Source organism: Peromyscus californicus, unplaced genomic scaffold, assembly GCF_007827085.1.
Source record: "Peromyscus californicus insignis strain IS unplaced genomic scaffold, ASM782708v3 Scaffold_2__1_contigs__length_46816999, whole genome shotgun sequence".
Taxonomy (NCBI): domain Eukaryota; kingdom Metazoa; phylum Chordata; class Mammalia; order Rodentia; family Cricetidae; genus Peromyscus; species Peromyscus californicus.
Window position 1 is genome coordinate 36814888 of NW_026294540.1, and position 13103 is coordinate 36827990.

Genomic DNA, 13103 nt, shown 5'->3' on the forward strand with positions numbered 1-13103 from the left:
TTTCTAAGATAGTCTGGAGTCACTGGTGAGAAACAGATTCCCTTTCATGACCATAAGTTATGAGAAACTGTAAGTTCCTGTGGACTTGTTTGTCTCTCTCCAACAGTAGAAAACAATACACTGTTTTTTTTCCTGCTTTGATTTTATATTTTGTGTTTCAAATGATATTGTGTCTCTTGTCTTTGGTGCTGGAGAAAGAAGCTAGGGCCACCACCTTGGCTGCTTGTCTCTTCTGGTGTTGATGTTTTCCTCTCATTCTGATCTTTATCCACCCTCCCATCACTGGGATTTGAAACTCAGTTCCTTTCCTGCTTAGCCTAGACGTTTAAGTATAAAATCTTGTCAAGTCTCCAGCTTCTGGTTTATAACTTTCCAGAGCTTGAGAGAAGCCTGTTTGTGTTCCTGTCCATTGGCTGCTCTTGCCGGTTCCTAGTTCTTCATCTGTGAGATGCTGTCTGTGTAGCTGGCTTTCCTTCAGAGTGGATCGAGGAAGCCTGGGATTATTCTCTCTGGCTTCCCTCACCACCTCTCCCAGACCTTTTCTCTCCATAGTTATTCTTTCACGGTTTCCTTTAACAGTGGTGCACAGGTGGCAAATTATTCAGTCTTTGTTTGTCTTTAATTGTCGTTTTACTTAATTCAGAGAAGACTAGGCAAGTGTCCTGGAACACCAAAGAGAGAGTGGTGACTGAAGGGTGACCAGTGCAGGAGCTGACTCTGTTCCTGTATCCACTAGGGAGTCACATGTGACCGTGAAGCTCCCAGTCCCTACCTGGCCCTGTGGCCAGGCCAGTAGCCCGGCCAGCTGGAGCCCTCCCCACCATGTCTTCCTGCTGCAGTCATCACGTGACTGGCCAAGTGACCCACTTGGGTGTGAGTGAGTGGACTGGCTTATCCCCTGCTGGAGGTCAAGTGGCTCTGGGTGATGAGATCCAAAACTTAGTGCTTGCTCCTGTTGGCCCCCAGCTGTCCCTTTGTTCTTGCTGTCAAATCTCCCTGGTGGTTGTTCTGAGCCCAAGCATTTTGGAATTCAGGAAAGGTATTGCTTCTGTGTGCAGAGTTCCTATTTAGTGAATCAGCAGAGACCAGTGTCCCAGGCTCATGCCTTGCCAGTATCCTGTAGGACTGGCATGTCCCTGAACAGACCAAAAAAATATAAAATATACTACCAAATGGCAACAGGAAAGTTAGCCATGATGCATTAGTATTGATTATTTGAAATGAGAGTAAACTTAAAAGTTACAGTGTTTTCAGTCTGCAGCTGAGAGTCAAAAACATATGGTTAAGTAATCAAATTAAGTAATCAAATTTCTGTTCATTGAATAATTTAAGTTATCATATTTGACTTCTAGTCCCTAAAACATAATGTTCCTGGTCACAGTTCATAAGTCTGGGATCTTATCTTTCCTCAGGAGAGTTGTAGAGCAGAATGTTAATTTTCTGGAAGGTGTGTGTGAGAAGACACACAGAGAGAATGTATGTGTGTGGCAGTGAGAAAATGAGTTATAAGGGTAGCCTTAGGTCAACAACAACCCAGAACCAAGAAAATCACAGCTTCTTGGTACCTATAATTTGTCACACAATGAGACTGTTCATATAATTTCATTGTTAGGAAGCCCTTTCTCATCTTTAAGATGCTCTTTATTTTCTAGTATCAGTATACATTTTAAATACCAGTATGTTTTCTAAACTACGTACAAAAGTCCCCTATTTTTCATTGATTCTGAGATGTAAATATTTCTACATTTCAGTGTCTGTGAGAGACAGGATATGATTGATGAATTCTTGAATTTTATTAAATGTGGTAAACAAAGCAGTAATTCCACTTTCTCAATTCAATATTATTATTGCAAAATTGGTTAGTTGCAGTCAGGAGATGGTGGTATATGCCCTTTTTGTCCGTCCCCCCCTCCCCCAAATCCGAGCTGAGGACTGAACCCAGGGCCTTGTACTTATTAGGCAAGCACTCTACCACTGAGCTAAATCCCCAACCCCAGTGTATGCCTTTAACCCAGCACTTGGGAGGCTGAGGCAGGTGGATCTCTGTGAGTTTGAGGGTAGCCTGATCTACAGAATGAGTTCCAGGACAGCCAGGGCTACATAGAGAAACCCTGTCTGGAAAAACAAAAACAAAACAAAACCTGTTAGTTGCTTCAGGGTTTGTGTGTGGAGGTTGCGGGGTAGAGGGGGTATGGGGGCTGTGTTTCTATGTGGAGGCATGTGTAGGGGACAAAGGAGGATGTTCAGTGTCCTGTCTTACTTGAGCCATGTAGGTGGCCAGTAAGCCCTAGTTACCCTCCTGCCTCTGTCTTCCACAGTGCTGGGGTTGCAGGTGTGCACAGCCACACCAGCTTCTTATGTGGGTGCTAGGAATTTGCACTCAGGTCCGCATGCTGGCATAGCAAGTGCTCTTACCCACTCAGCCATCTTCCCAACCACTGTACTATATTCTGTTTTTAAAGATGGTGGTTATCTGTTTAGTGTATACGCATTTTGCCTTATGTATGTCTGTCCACCATGTATGTGCTTGGTGCCTGCAGAGACCAGAAGAGGGTATCAGATCCCCTGGACTTACAGATGGTTGTGAGCTGCCAAGTGGACTCTGAGAATTGAACCCAGGTTCTCTGCCAGTGCTCTTAACTTCCGAGCCATCTCTCCAGCCCTATAATATGTGCTTTCAACTTATCATAGTCTCCCATTTCTCCTCATACAGGAAACATACAACATTTCTCATACAGGAAAATAGTATTTTTTTTCTCCTGTTTTTGTTGCTATTGTGCTTTTGAGGCAAGGTCTCACTGTAGCTCTAGATGGCCTTGAACTTCACTTGGTTCTCTGACACAGTTTTCTGAGTGCTGGTGTGCACTACTATGTCTAAGTAGGTTAAGTTCATAGCTATGTGCTTTTATTTCTTCCTCCTAGTCTTCTGTTCTTTTTCTTTTATATAAGTGCTAAACCAATATCCTTTTTGCATTTGTTTTCAACAGCAGCAGTAATCTTTTTAGGAGATTTGCATCAGGACTGGAAAACTTTTGCTCACACAGCTACCCTTTGAGCACTTGACTTCGTTTCATATAGATTTTCATTTGATACCCCTTTGCGCACCCACCTGCAGATCTGTTAAAGATGAATTATTTTGCTGAGCGGTGGTGGCACACACCTTTAATCCCAGCACTTGGGAGGCAGAGCCAGGTGGATCTCTTGTGAGTTCAAAGCCAGCCTGGTCTACAGAGCAAGATCCAGAACAAGCACCAAAACCACACAGAGAAACCCTGTCTCGAAAAACAAAACAAAACAAACAAACAAACAAACAAAAAACCAAACAAACAAAAAACAGGAATTATTTTAAGTTTTATTGTCTGAAAAGTAGCTTGTTTCACCTTTTTTTCTGAAAGCTATTTGTAGGTTTGGAATTTTGCTTACTTTCCCCCTCATTTTGGACAAAATTTTAAGTCCAATTTTAGTTACCCATCATGGCTGGCAGCAGATTTCACCAACTCTAAGGTGCTTTGATTTTTGCAAATCTTCGTTTGAGGCAAGGACTGGTCCAGGACATGAATTTGTTCTGAATCTTCTCTGAAGCCGTTGCCAGCAGCAGAAACACAGGATTTCCTGCCTTCCATTCTGTTTTTCCATTGTGAAAACATTTAAGTTTGCTATCCAGAATTCAAACCAAAATATTGAAACTATACCTGCTGTTACAACTATCATGGACTCATGTTTTGGGTCCTGTTGCTTTCTTAGAGGTCCCCAATTTATGCAAATAAAGAACTCAGGCCTGTCTCCATGTGGTCAGAATTCTATGGTAAATCCAACCTGCTTCAGGGGATTTCACAGCCAGACTAGTCATTGTAGTTAATTAGCCTTTGTTTTGTTTTGTTTTGTTTTACAAGCACATATATTTTAATTATTCATGGTAAATAAGAGAGAAATTTAAATCCATTTGAGAAAAATGAAAATTACAAGAATTTCTATAGAAAATACAACCTCAAGTGTTAAAAGCGTAACATAAACCAACTGCATAAAAATCAGCGTTTAGGACACTCAGAAATAGTAATATTAGTAGGGAAAAGAGAAAAAATGAGAGAGAGGGGCTGAGGCAAGACAATGAAACAAGAATGGGAATCTTCAAAGGCATCTTTAGAAGCAGGAATTCATAGCAAGGAACAAACACAAACCTGACCAGGAATGAGACCTTGGATACAGCAGATTCAGAGTTGGAATAAAACGAAGAACAAATTAAAAAACTACAGCCCAAATCCCCAGATCTTAAATAGCTTAATCCAGATGTTATTATCTACCTTCATTCAGAATAAAATGTGAGAAACCCAGGTCAGAGGTGTAGACTTTCAGAACTGTTCACCCTATAAAGCCAGTGTTAGGAAAACAATTTTGTTTACAAAACATACCTGTTAACATGAAAAAGTTGTGTGTCACAGGATTTATGTGAGGTGTACTTATACATGATCAGCAGATCTCAAACTTTCTTAGTGAGTGGATCTTGAAATGATTGGCTTCCCAGCCTCCTGGTGTTCTGAGATGGGGCAGTTGTGCCCAGCGGTTGTCAAGCTTCCCTGTTCTACTCCTGAAAACAAAACTGGTGGTTCTCTTAGTACCTCCTTCTGCAGGCCACTGTGGTTTAAAACACTGCAACCTTTGGGAGGATTCATCAAAGAATCCTCTTGCTTTAAGCCATTTTAAAAGTATAGATCCTGTCCATTCACAGTGAGAACACGCAGGATAGACAGGGTAAGCTACCAGTGTGAACATGCCCAGGGTAGTATTTTCCCTGCTTCTCTGCCTTGACTGCTCTGGTGTCATGAGGAAGTGCTTCTCACCTATACCTCCGTATTTACCGCTCTCTGGCCTTTGGTGTAGAATATGGTGAAATGTTATAAATTGAGCAGTCTCCAACTTTTGCAGCCTACCCACCAACCTAAAAAACTGGGTGAGTTCAAGGCCAACCTGGCAAACTTAGCAAGACTGTCTCAAAATAGAGAAAGGGTTGGGAGTGTAGCTCAGTTGCCTGGCATGTGCAAGGCACATGTGTTCTTTTGTCCAGTGATTCCAGAAGGGGCATCTGGCCCCTTGGATTCAGAGTCACGGACACCTGTGAACTGCCTGATGTGGGATCAAACTCTGAGCCTCTTGATGGAGCAGCATGTGCTCTTAACTGCTGAGCATCTTTGCAGCACCATTATGTCTTCAATATCTCTTCTCTAGGGAAAATCATTTCATCTCTCTTGGCCTCAGTTATACAATAGAGATAGTAATGGCTGTCTTCATGGTGTTTTGAGGGCTCAGTTGTTTTATAGCCCTGTTTAGTTGCTCTTCCCTTTGTAATTTCTTGGCAGAGAAGATCGCCTAAGGACATTGCTAAGGTGTCATTCAGTTTCAGTGCAGAGCTAGTAGAGGAAGGAGGAAGTCAGTAATATGACGTATTCTCTGCTTCCCACCTTTATTCCATGTTCTTCCTTCTCTCCCTAAAGGCCATGCTTATTATGAGCTCTGTAATTGTTCTAATTATTTTATGACATGTATTTATATGCCTATGATGGTTAGTTTTTTTTCTTTTTTAAAGTTATTTTTATGTAAACTGGTGTTTTCTCTGCATGTATGTCTGTGTGAGGGTGTTGGATCCCCTGGAGCTAGAGTTACAGATAGTTGTGAGCTGCCATATGGGTGCTGGGAATTGAACCCAGGTCCTATGGAAGAACAGCCAGTACTCTTACCCTCTAAGCCATCTCTCCATCCTCATGATCATTAGTTTTAATTATCAACTTGACATAATCTAGAATTACCTGGGAAAGACGTTTCAATGACAGATTATCTAGATTAGCTTGGTTTGTGGTCATGGCTGTGAGGGATTTTCTTTATTGGGTTGAAGTGGGAAAGACCAACTCTGAATGGGCAGCACCATTTCATGGCTGAGTCCTAGTCCATGAAATGAGCATGGTAACACACTCATTGCTCTCTGCTCTGGACTGTAGTTGGGTGTTCAAACTCCCATGGCATCCCTATGACAATACATTGGAATTGTGGGCCAAATACACCCTTTCTCCCTTAATATGCTGTTGTCAGGGTATTTTATCATGGCAACAGGGTGCAAAACTGAGACAATACCTAAACAATGTATTATTTACTTTTTTGCTTTTCTGGTCCATAAGAGAATGTATCTAATGTCTACACAAATGTCCTGAAATCACCTGTTTGTTGCTTGTAGTTTTTCATTCTCACTTCTGTGAGATTCTAGCACATTTACCCATCCTACTGTAGATGGACATTTAACTTCTTTGCTTTTAATCTATAAAATGTGCTTCTTCAACATTATTGTACTTTTTGATGCACTGCTGGAGAGTTTTCTGCTGTATATACTTAAAAGAAAGCTGCTGGACATGACATGTGTGTCCATGATGCTGTCTGATGTACCTGAGTGCTTCCTGAAGTGTCTGTGTCCATCTGTGCTCATGTCCTGCTCCCAGTCCCAGCCCCAGGCATTCTAATGAAGTGAACATGCATTTTTATACTATCAGGTAGATATGCATAAGAAAGTCTGTAGTTCTGTAAGGCTTGTGGTGGGGCTTGAGTGGGAGGCTAGCATCATGCTGCTTTCCCACTGTGTTTCTCACTCTGCAAGGTGTAACCACATTGACCTTTCTTAGCTTTGTGTGTCTGGTTCGGTGCATGTTTTATGTGTTACAGATGTAGCACTTTGAGAGTGAAAGGCTAAGAAACAGTCAAGAGCTGAGTACAGCCGGAAGGTCTTAACCAGGTGTGCTGGTTGGCCAGTATCTGTAGTGCTACAAGAGGCTACAGAGAAGTACCCCAGCATGTTAACCTCTCAGCGGGGCTCCGTGGGTGGGGAAGGTTGGTGGTAAGACTCTGAGCAGGCTAATCAGCATTTTGGTGGGGTAAGGTGTGTACAGATGTATGTAGCTTCTGTTTTCCTCTAGAGAAGTTGGCAGTCTCTGCAGGGTAGGGCGGGGGTGGGTGGGGAAGTGAGCCAAGGGTAGATGCTTCCTACCTCTAGTCTCCAGCCTTGCCAGCTTTCCCCCCAAAGTTGTTGACCTTCTTCCTTTCTTTCATTCTTCCTCTTTTCAGTGCCTGAAGACCTGTCATTAGAAGAGCGAGAAGAGCTTTTGGACATTCGTAGAAGGAAAAAGGAGCTTATTGATGACATTGAGGTAAAACGCCAACAGCAAAGTGTCTACCTTGAATTTGTGTGGAATGCTGATAGGGTAGCTTCAAGAAAATGGGAAAAGTGTGAGCACCATGGAGACAGAGATAGGAGTTCTCTGGGCTGAGGTGGCAAAGACTCCATCCCAGACAACACAAGCTCTGGAGCAGAGACGACAGTGGTGGGACCGGCATTCCAAGTAGTTGACTTGTGGCCCCAGTCACAAGCACTTGGATAGGTACCTGCTACTTTTTTGGCAGTCCAGTGTCCTTTGAGTGAACAGACAAACATGTACTGGATTCCAGCTGTATACTAAGTGCCTACTTGGTGGTGGTAGGAGCAGAATGACAAATTTAAACAAAGATGAATAAAACAGATGGATAAACACTGCCTCCCCACATTTGTGTACTTGACTCAGAGGCCAGGGCTGAGGGGTGTCCCACAGGAGGGGAAATGAATGAAGCCACAGTTTCAGACCTAAAGTGTCTGATGCTTCAGAGACCACTCAGAGGCCTCATGGGTCCTTTGGTGTGAGGCTTCCTCAGGAAAGTGAGTCGTGTGGCCCTTTTTTGAGAAGCTTCATAGTCATTGTGATTGCCAAAGTAAATGTTGCCTCATAGGCCACTCACTGTAGAGCAGGCCTTGTCCTAGACAATGACTCCTTTCTAGGAACTTGTTTAAGTCTGAACTTGCTGGCACACACATAATAGGGTTCTGAATAAAATGTCTTTGTACTTGAGAGGTAATTGGTGGCAACTTTGGCTCAAGGTTAGCCTGCATTCTTGGAAAATTCTGCAACCCACATAAGTCCTTTGTCTAAAGAATTAAGAATGCATATCATGTGGACAGTAATGATCATACTGCTCAATAATATGGACTCTTCCCTGAACACTGGCTGCTTCATCCTGTCACCCAGGATGCTGTCTGAGGCTCAGGGAGGCTGGGAAGCCAGCCAGTAGGGAGTAAACAATTTCTGTCTCCTCTGCTTCTGATGTCTCTGAGTTGGACCTTGTCCTTGGGGGCTTCATCTCTCTCTCTCTTTTTAAAAAAATCATAATTATCACTTTAAATTTTTATTATTACTTTAAATTACGTGTATATGTGTGGGTATATGCACATTAGTGCACATGCCCACAGAGGCCAGAGGAGTAGGATCCCCTGGAGCCAGACTGAAAGGTGATTGTAAGCCACCTGATACTTGTGCTGGGAATTGAACTTAGGTTCTCTGGAAGAGAGTTGTAGTACATACTCTTAACTTCTGAGCTGTTTCTGTAGCCACATGGAGTTTCATCTCTTGTGAAGTGATAGTCATGAGACTATTGACTGGCAAACCTGATGTCAACCTAGACATACCTAGGTTTCAGCTTCCCCTGAGAATTCAGGCTACCCATGCCTCTCGTTATGTGTAATGACTACAGTGAAGTGAGCTAAGGACCCACTACTTGCTTTTACGTGAGGGGTTTTTTTTTTTTTTGCTTCTTTCTTGCTTTTTCACACAAGTACTTCAGAACCTGCCTAGTGGACCCCAGTGATGTGTCTGATGAGAGATGGACAGAGAGAGAGAGAGAGAGAGAGAGAGAGAGAGAGAGAGAGAGAGAGAGAGAGAGAGAGAGAGAGAGAGAGATAGTTCCCTGTTCTATGCTGCCTCTGACATTGAGTCTACCTTACTTATACAGGTGTTAGGTTTTGGCCTTGTGATGCTCATATGGGTCCTTGGGAAAGCTTGTGCCTGGAAGACCAAGATGGCTCTGAACCTCTGTGTATAGGATAGTTTAGATACCCCATGATCCAATTCCTTCTTTTTTTGACAGAGGCTGAAATATGAAATTGCAGAAGTGATGACAGAGATTGATAACTTAACTTCAGTGGAGGAAAGGTAAAGTGTTCATGACTGTACTTTGAGGTTACTTATTGGATACTCTTTATTCCCTCCACCTCCCTCTAGCTGAGCTCACCAGTGGGTTCAGGGCCAGGCTGGGGAGTGGGAGACTTTGGAGACGTCCGTCCGTCCCTCCTCCCTGCCTCCTGTGTCCTCGCCAGCTTTGTAGGCTCGGGACTCTGAGTTATCCTTTCTGTACCATGAGGAACTCCATCTTTAGTTTTTTTAGAAAGGCACTGCTTTTCACCAGTATCCTTTCTGAAGACGTGCTCCTGAGGGTGGTGGGCTCTGCTGGACACCGTCGTTTTCTGTCTCAGCTTGACCTGAGGTGGAAAAGGCACAGGAGGGTGTGATTCTGCTGCACTCTCTGGAAGTTCGCACTAATGATTTTTTTCAATTGTTTAAAACCAACAGCAAAACTACTCAGAGGAACAAGCAAATAGCCATGGGAAGAAAGAAATTCAACATGGACCCCAAAAAGGTGAGAGTATAGTGCCAGCCTTCCAGTATGCAAATGATTGACTGGTTTTAGTGGCTGACTCCCTTGGAGCAGAGGTGATCACATCACCCCGTGAAAGGATGGAGGTGATGTTTCATTTTGTTACAAGCATGATGAAGCAGGTCTTCTGGTTGAATTGTTACCTGGACCTAAAGGCCTTTCTCACAGTGTGGGGTCCTGAGTGCAGGTGCAATCAATGGAAGCCCCTGGGCTCAGTTTGTGGGGAACTCCAGGTCCAGATACTCTAGTCAGCCTCATGGTGTCTGTCCACCACATTCAAGGGAGTCAGTGTTTCCTTAGGCTCTGTCAAATTGCTTAATAGGTTTCACTTTGTGTCCCTTTTGACCTGAAATGTATTTTTTATGCTAATTGCTGGTTCTATTCAATTATTTATAATTAAGTTGCTCAATAAAAGTAAAAAGCTCATTCAGTCTGCATATGGCTTTTTGCTGGGGAAAAATACCAAAATCATTTGGTTGTAGACATGGTTGTGATACTTGCCTTAGTTAGCTGAGCTGTTGCACCAAAATACCACAGACTGAAAACCAGGCCGGGTCATGCACGCTATAACCCCAACACTGGAAGGCAGAAACAGGAGAACAAGAGGAGCAGAAGCTCAGCATCGTCTTGACCTACAAAGCCAGCTGCAGGCCAGCCTGGGATGCATAAAAAAATGCATAGAGCCTCCAGAAGGGTGGGGAGTGCACTTAAACAACACACATTTACTTCTCACAGTTGGAGGGCTTCGGGTCTGAGATCACGGTTGCTCGAATGGTTGTGTTCCAGTGAGGTCTCTTTTCTCAGTGCAAATAGCCACCTTCTTACTGAATCCTCCATGTGAGGAGGATGTGGCTCAAACTGACTTTAGAATTTCTCTTTTCATGAAGCCATAATCCCCCAACCCAAGGGTACACAAATAAGCTTGTCCTACCCTGATTATCCTTCAGTCTCTACTTCCACAGGCTCAAACCTACAACAATGTGTGAGTTTTGAGGGACACACATATTGAGTCTAAGGACACAGCAGATAATCTCACTTTGCAGCTCAGAATCATATTTACTCCCCATGTCTTACTGCACCGTGTCACCTTGTGAAAGCACAAGAAAATGGTCTTTCAGGTTAGGAGGGACTGTCAGTCTCTAGTGATGACACTCTAGGGAGCTTTGGTTTGCTCATTGTGTTGGAGTTTAGAAGTAGCACTGGGGTTTATAAATAAATCAGGAAAGGTTTGATTAGATCAAGGAAGTCTGGAGCTGCATTATCAGAGAATGCTGTGTCAGTAACATTAGCCAAACAGTGTCTTCTAAAGCTTGAGGGGAAATGATTTAAAACTGAGAACTCTGTCCAGACTGTCACTAATGAAAGGGGGGAAAAAAAGGCAGTGGTATTTTTAGATATGGAGGGACTCAAAAAGTTAGTTACTAAGACCTCTTACTATTAAGAAGCTGAGTAAATATACCTGAAAACAAGAAACATACCCACAAGGTACAGAAGTTGTACAGAGCCGGGTGTCGTGGCTCATGTTTGTAATCCCAAGACTGGGAAGGCTGAGGCAGGAAGGTCATAAAGTTCAGGACCAGCCTGGACCACAGAGTATGGCAGTGCCTCATAAAACAGTCACACACAAAAACATATGCAAAGGAACCAGCAAAACCTAAGTCTAAACAAGTAAAAGGTTATATGAAAAAATGTATTTTAGGAGTCCCAAATTAGCGCAGTATGTTCTATACTATAGCAAAGGAGAAAAGGAGAGAAAGATATAAAGATAGCTGAGATTTCCTAGGCATTGACAGGTACATGTAAGTTTAAATAATTGTCAAGATTTTGAGTTGCCATTAAAAATAGGGATGAAATAAGGTGTAAATTACTAGGAGAGGTTGAATTAAGAAGGATGGTTGCTGGGCGGCAGTGGCTCACACCTTTAATCCCAGCACTCGGGAGGCAGAGGCAGGTGGATCTCTGTGAGTTCGAGACCAGCCTGGGCTACAGAGTGAGTTCCAGGACAGGCTCCAAAGCTACACAGAGAAACCCTGTCTCAAAAAAACCAAAACAAACAAACAAAAAAGAAGGCATGGTCATGACAGGTGTGGTGGCCTGGGCTGCATAATGGGACCTTTTTTATAAACCCTCCTTCAGAAAGACCCCAAGAATGTCCAAGATAAGAGATGAGAGGAGTAAGTTCTAACAACAGATCATTGCTCACTACAAACTTGACTTGGCTAAATTACTTAGGTTAAAAGTAAATACCAGCAGCGGCTGTTGAGATGGTTCTTCAGGTAAGAACACTTGCAGGTTGGAGGCCCAGCACCCACATGGTGCCTCACATCCACTGTAACTCCTGTTCCAGAGGGTGTGAAGCCCTTTTCTGGCCTCTGCAGGTCCTGCATATACATGGTGCACAGATCTACATGGAAGCAAAGCACTGTACACATAAAATAAAAATTAATAAATCAACTGTGTGGTGGTGGTGCACGCCTTTAATCCCAGCACTCAGGAGGCAGAGGCAGGAGGATCTCTGTGAGTTCAAGGCCAGTCTGGTCTACAGAGTGAGTTCTAGAACAGCCAAGGCTGTTACACAGTGAAACCCTGTTTTGAAAAACAAAAATAAATAAATAAATAAATAAAGCTCTATAAATAAAAATAAATAAATACCAAGTGTCTCTTAGTTGAGATGCCCTTAGAGGAAGGCCGAAATGAAGAGACAGGAAAAGGTACTGGGATAAAGGGCTGGATGTGCCCCTCCATTTCTACAGCTGTTTTTAAATATTAATTTAAATGCTGATGTGATGGCACAGGCCTTTATTATAGCACTCAGGAGGCAGAGGCCATCCTGGTCCACAAAGTGAGTTTCAGGCCAGCCAGGGCTGCTATACAGAGAAACACTTTGTCAAAAACAAACAAACAAGCCGGGCGGTGGTGGCGCACGCCTTTAATCCCAGCACTCGGGAGGCAGAGCCAGGCGGATCTCTGTGAGTTCGAGGCCAGCCTGGGCTACCAAGTGAGTTCCAGGAGAGGCGCAAAGCTACACTGAGAAACCCTGTCTCGAAAAACCAAAAACAAACAAACAAACAAACAAACAAATAAATAAATTGAATTTTACTGAGATATTTGATTTCTTTTATAACTAATTGTCTAATTGTAGTACCCTATAGCTCTGTAACAGATTGCCACAACTAGATGACTTAAGACTTAGAAATAATCCTCCTACAGGAGACAAGGAATCCAAGCTGAAGATACAGGCAGAATGCTCTTTAAATATGGAGTCTGTTCCGGCCTCTGTCCTAGCTTCCAGTGGTTGTCAGCAGGTGCTCCTTAGCTGTGAACATACCCCCAGTCTCTCTCAAGGCCTTCTCTCTGTGCACCTTCTTTCACTGTGTAGTCCAGGCTAGCCTAGAACTCGAGAGTGTCCTGCCTCAGCCTCTGCAGTGCTGGGATTGGAGGCATGTGCCATCACATAGGCTAGCCTAGAACTCGAGAGTGTCCTGCCTCAGCCTCTGCAGTGCTGGGATTGGAGGCATGTGCCATCGCACCCGATGTAACTGTTCATT

General features: G+C 43.4%; 2 protein-coding genes across 2 annotated transcripts in view; both read left to right on the forward strand.

The window, feature by feature from the left end:
- Positions 1-9018, forward strand: part of LOC128120421 (small integral membrane protein 10-like protein 2A) — a 152725-nt gene extending 143707 nt beyond the window's left edge. Inside the window, exons 2-3 of the transcript XR_008221872.1 lie at positions 7102-7184; positions 8989-9018. The gene's annotated coding sequence lies outside the window, so the exon portion shown is untranslated. The remainder of the gene's footprint in view (positions 1-7101; positions 7185-8988) is intronic.
- Cyth3 (cytohesin 3) overlaps positions 1-13103 on the forward strand; it is a 95082-nt gene that overhangs the window by 62276 nt on the left and 19703 nt on the right. The window contains exons 2-4 of the mRNA XM_052754380.1: positions 7102-7184; positions 8989-9053; positions 9471-9537. Of these exons, the coding sequence (XP_052610340.1) occupies positions 7102-7184; positions 8989-9053; positions 9471-9537 (215 nt within the window). The remainder of the gene's footprint in view (positions 1-7101; positions 7185-8988; positions 9054-9470; positions 9538-13103) is intronic.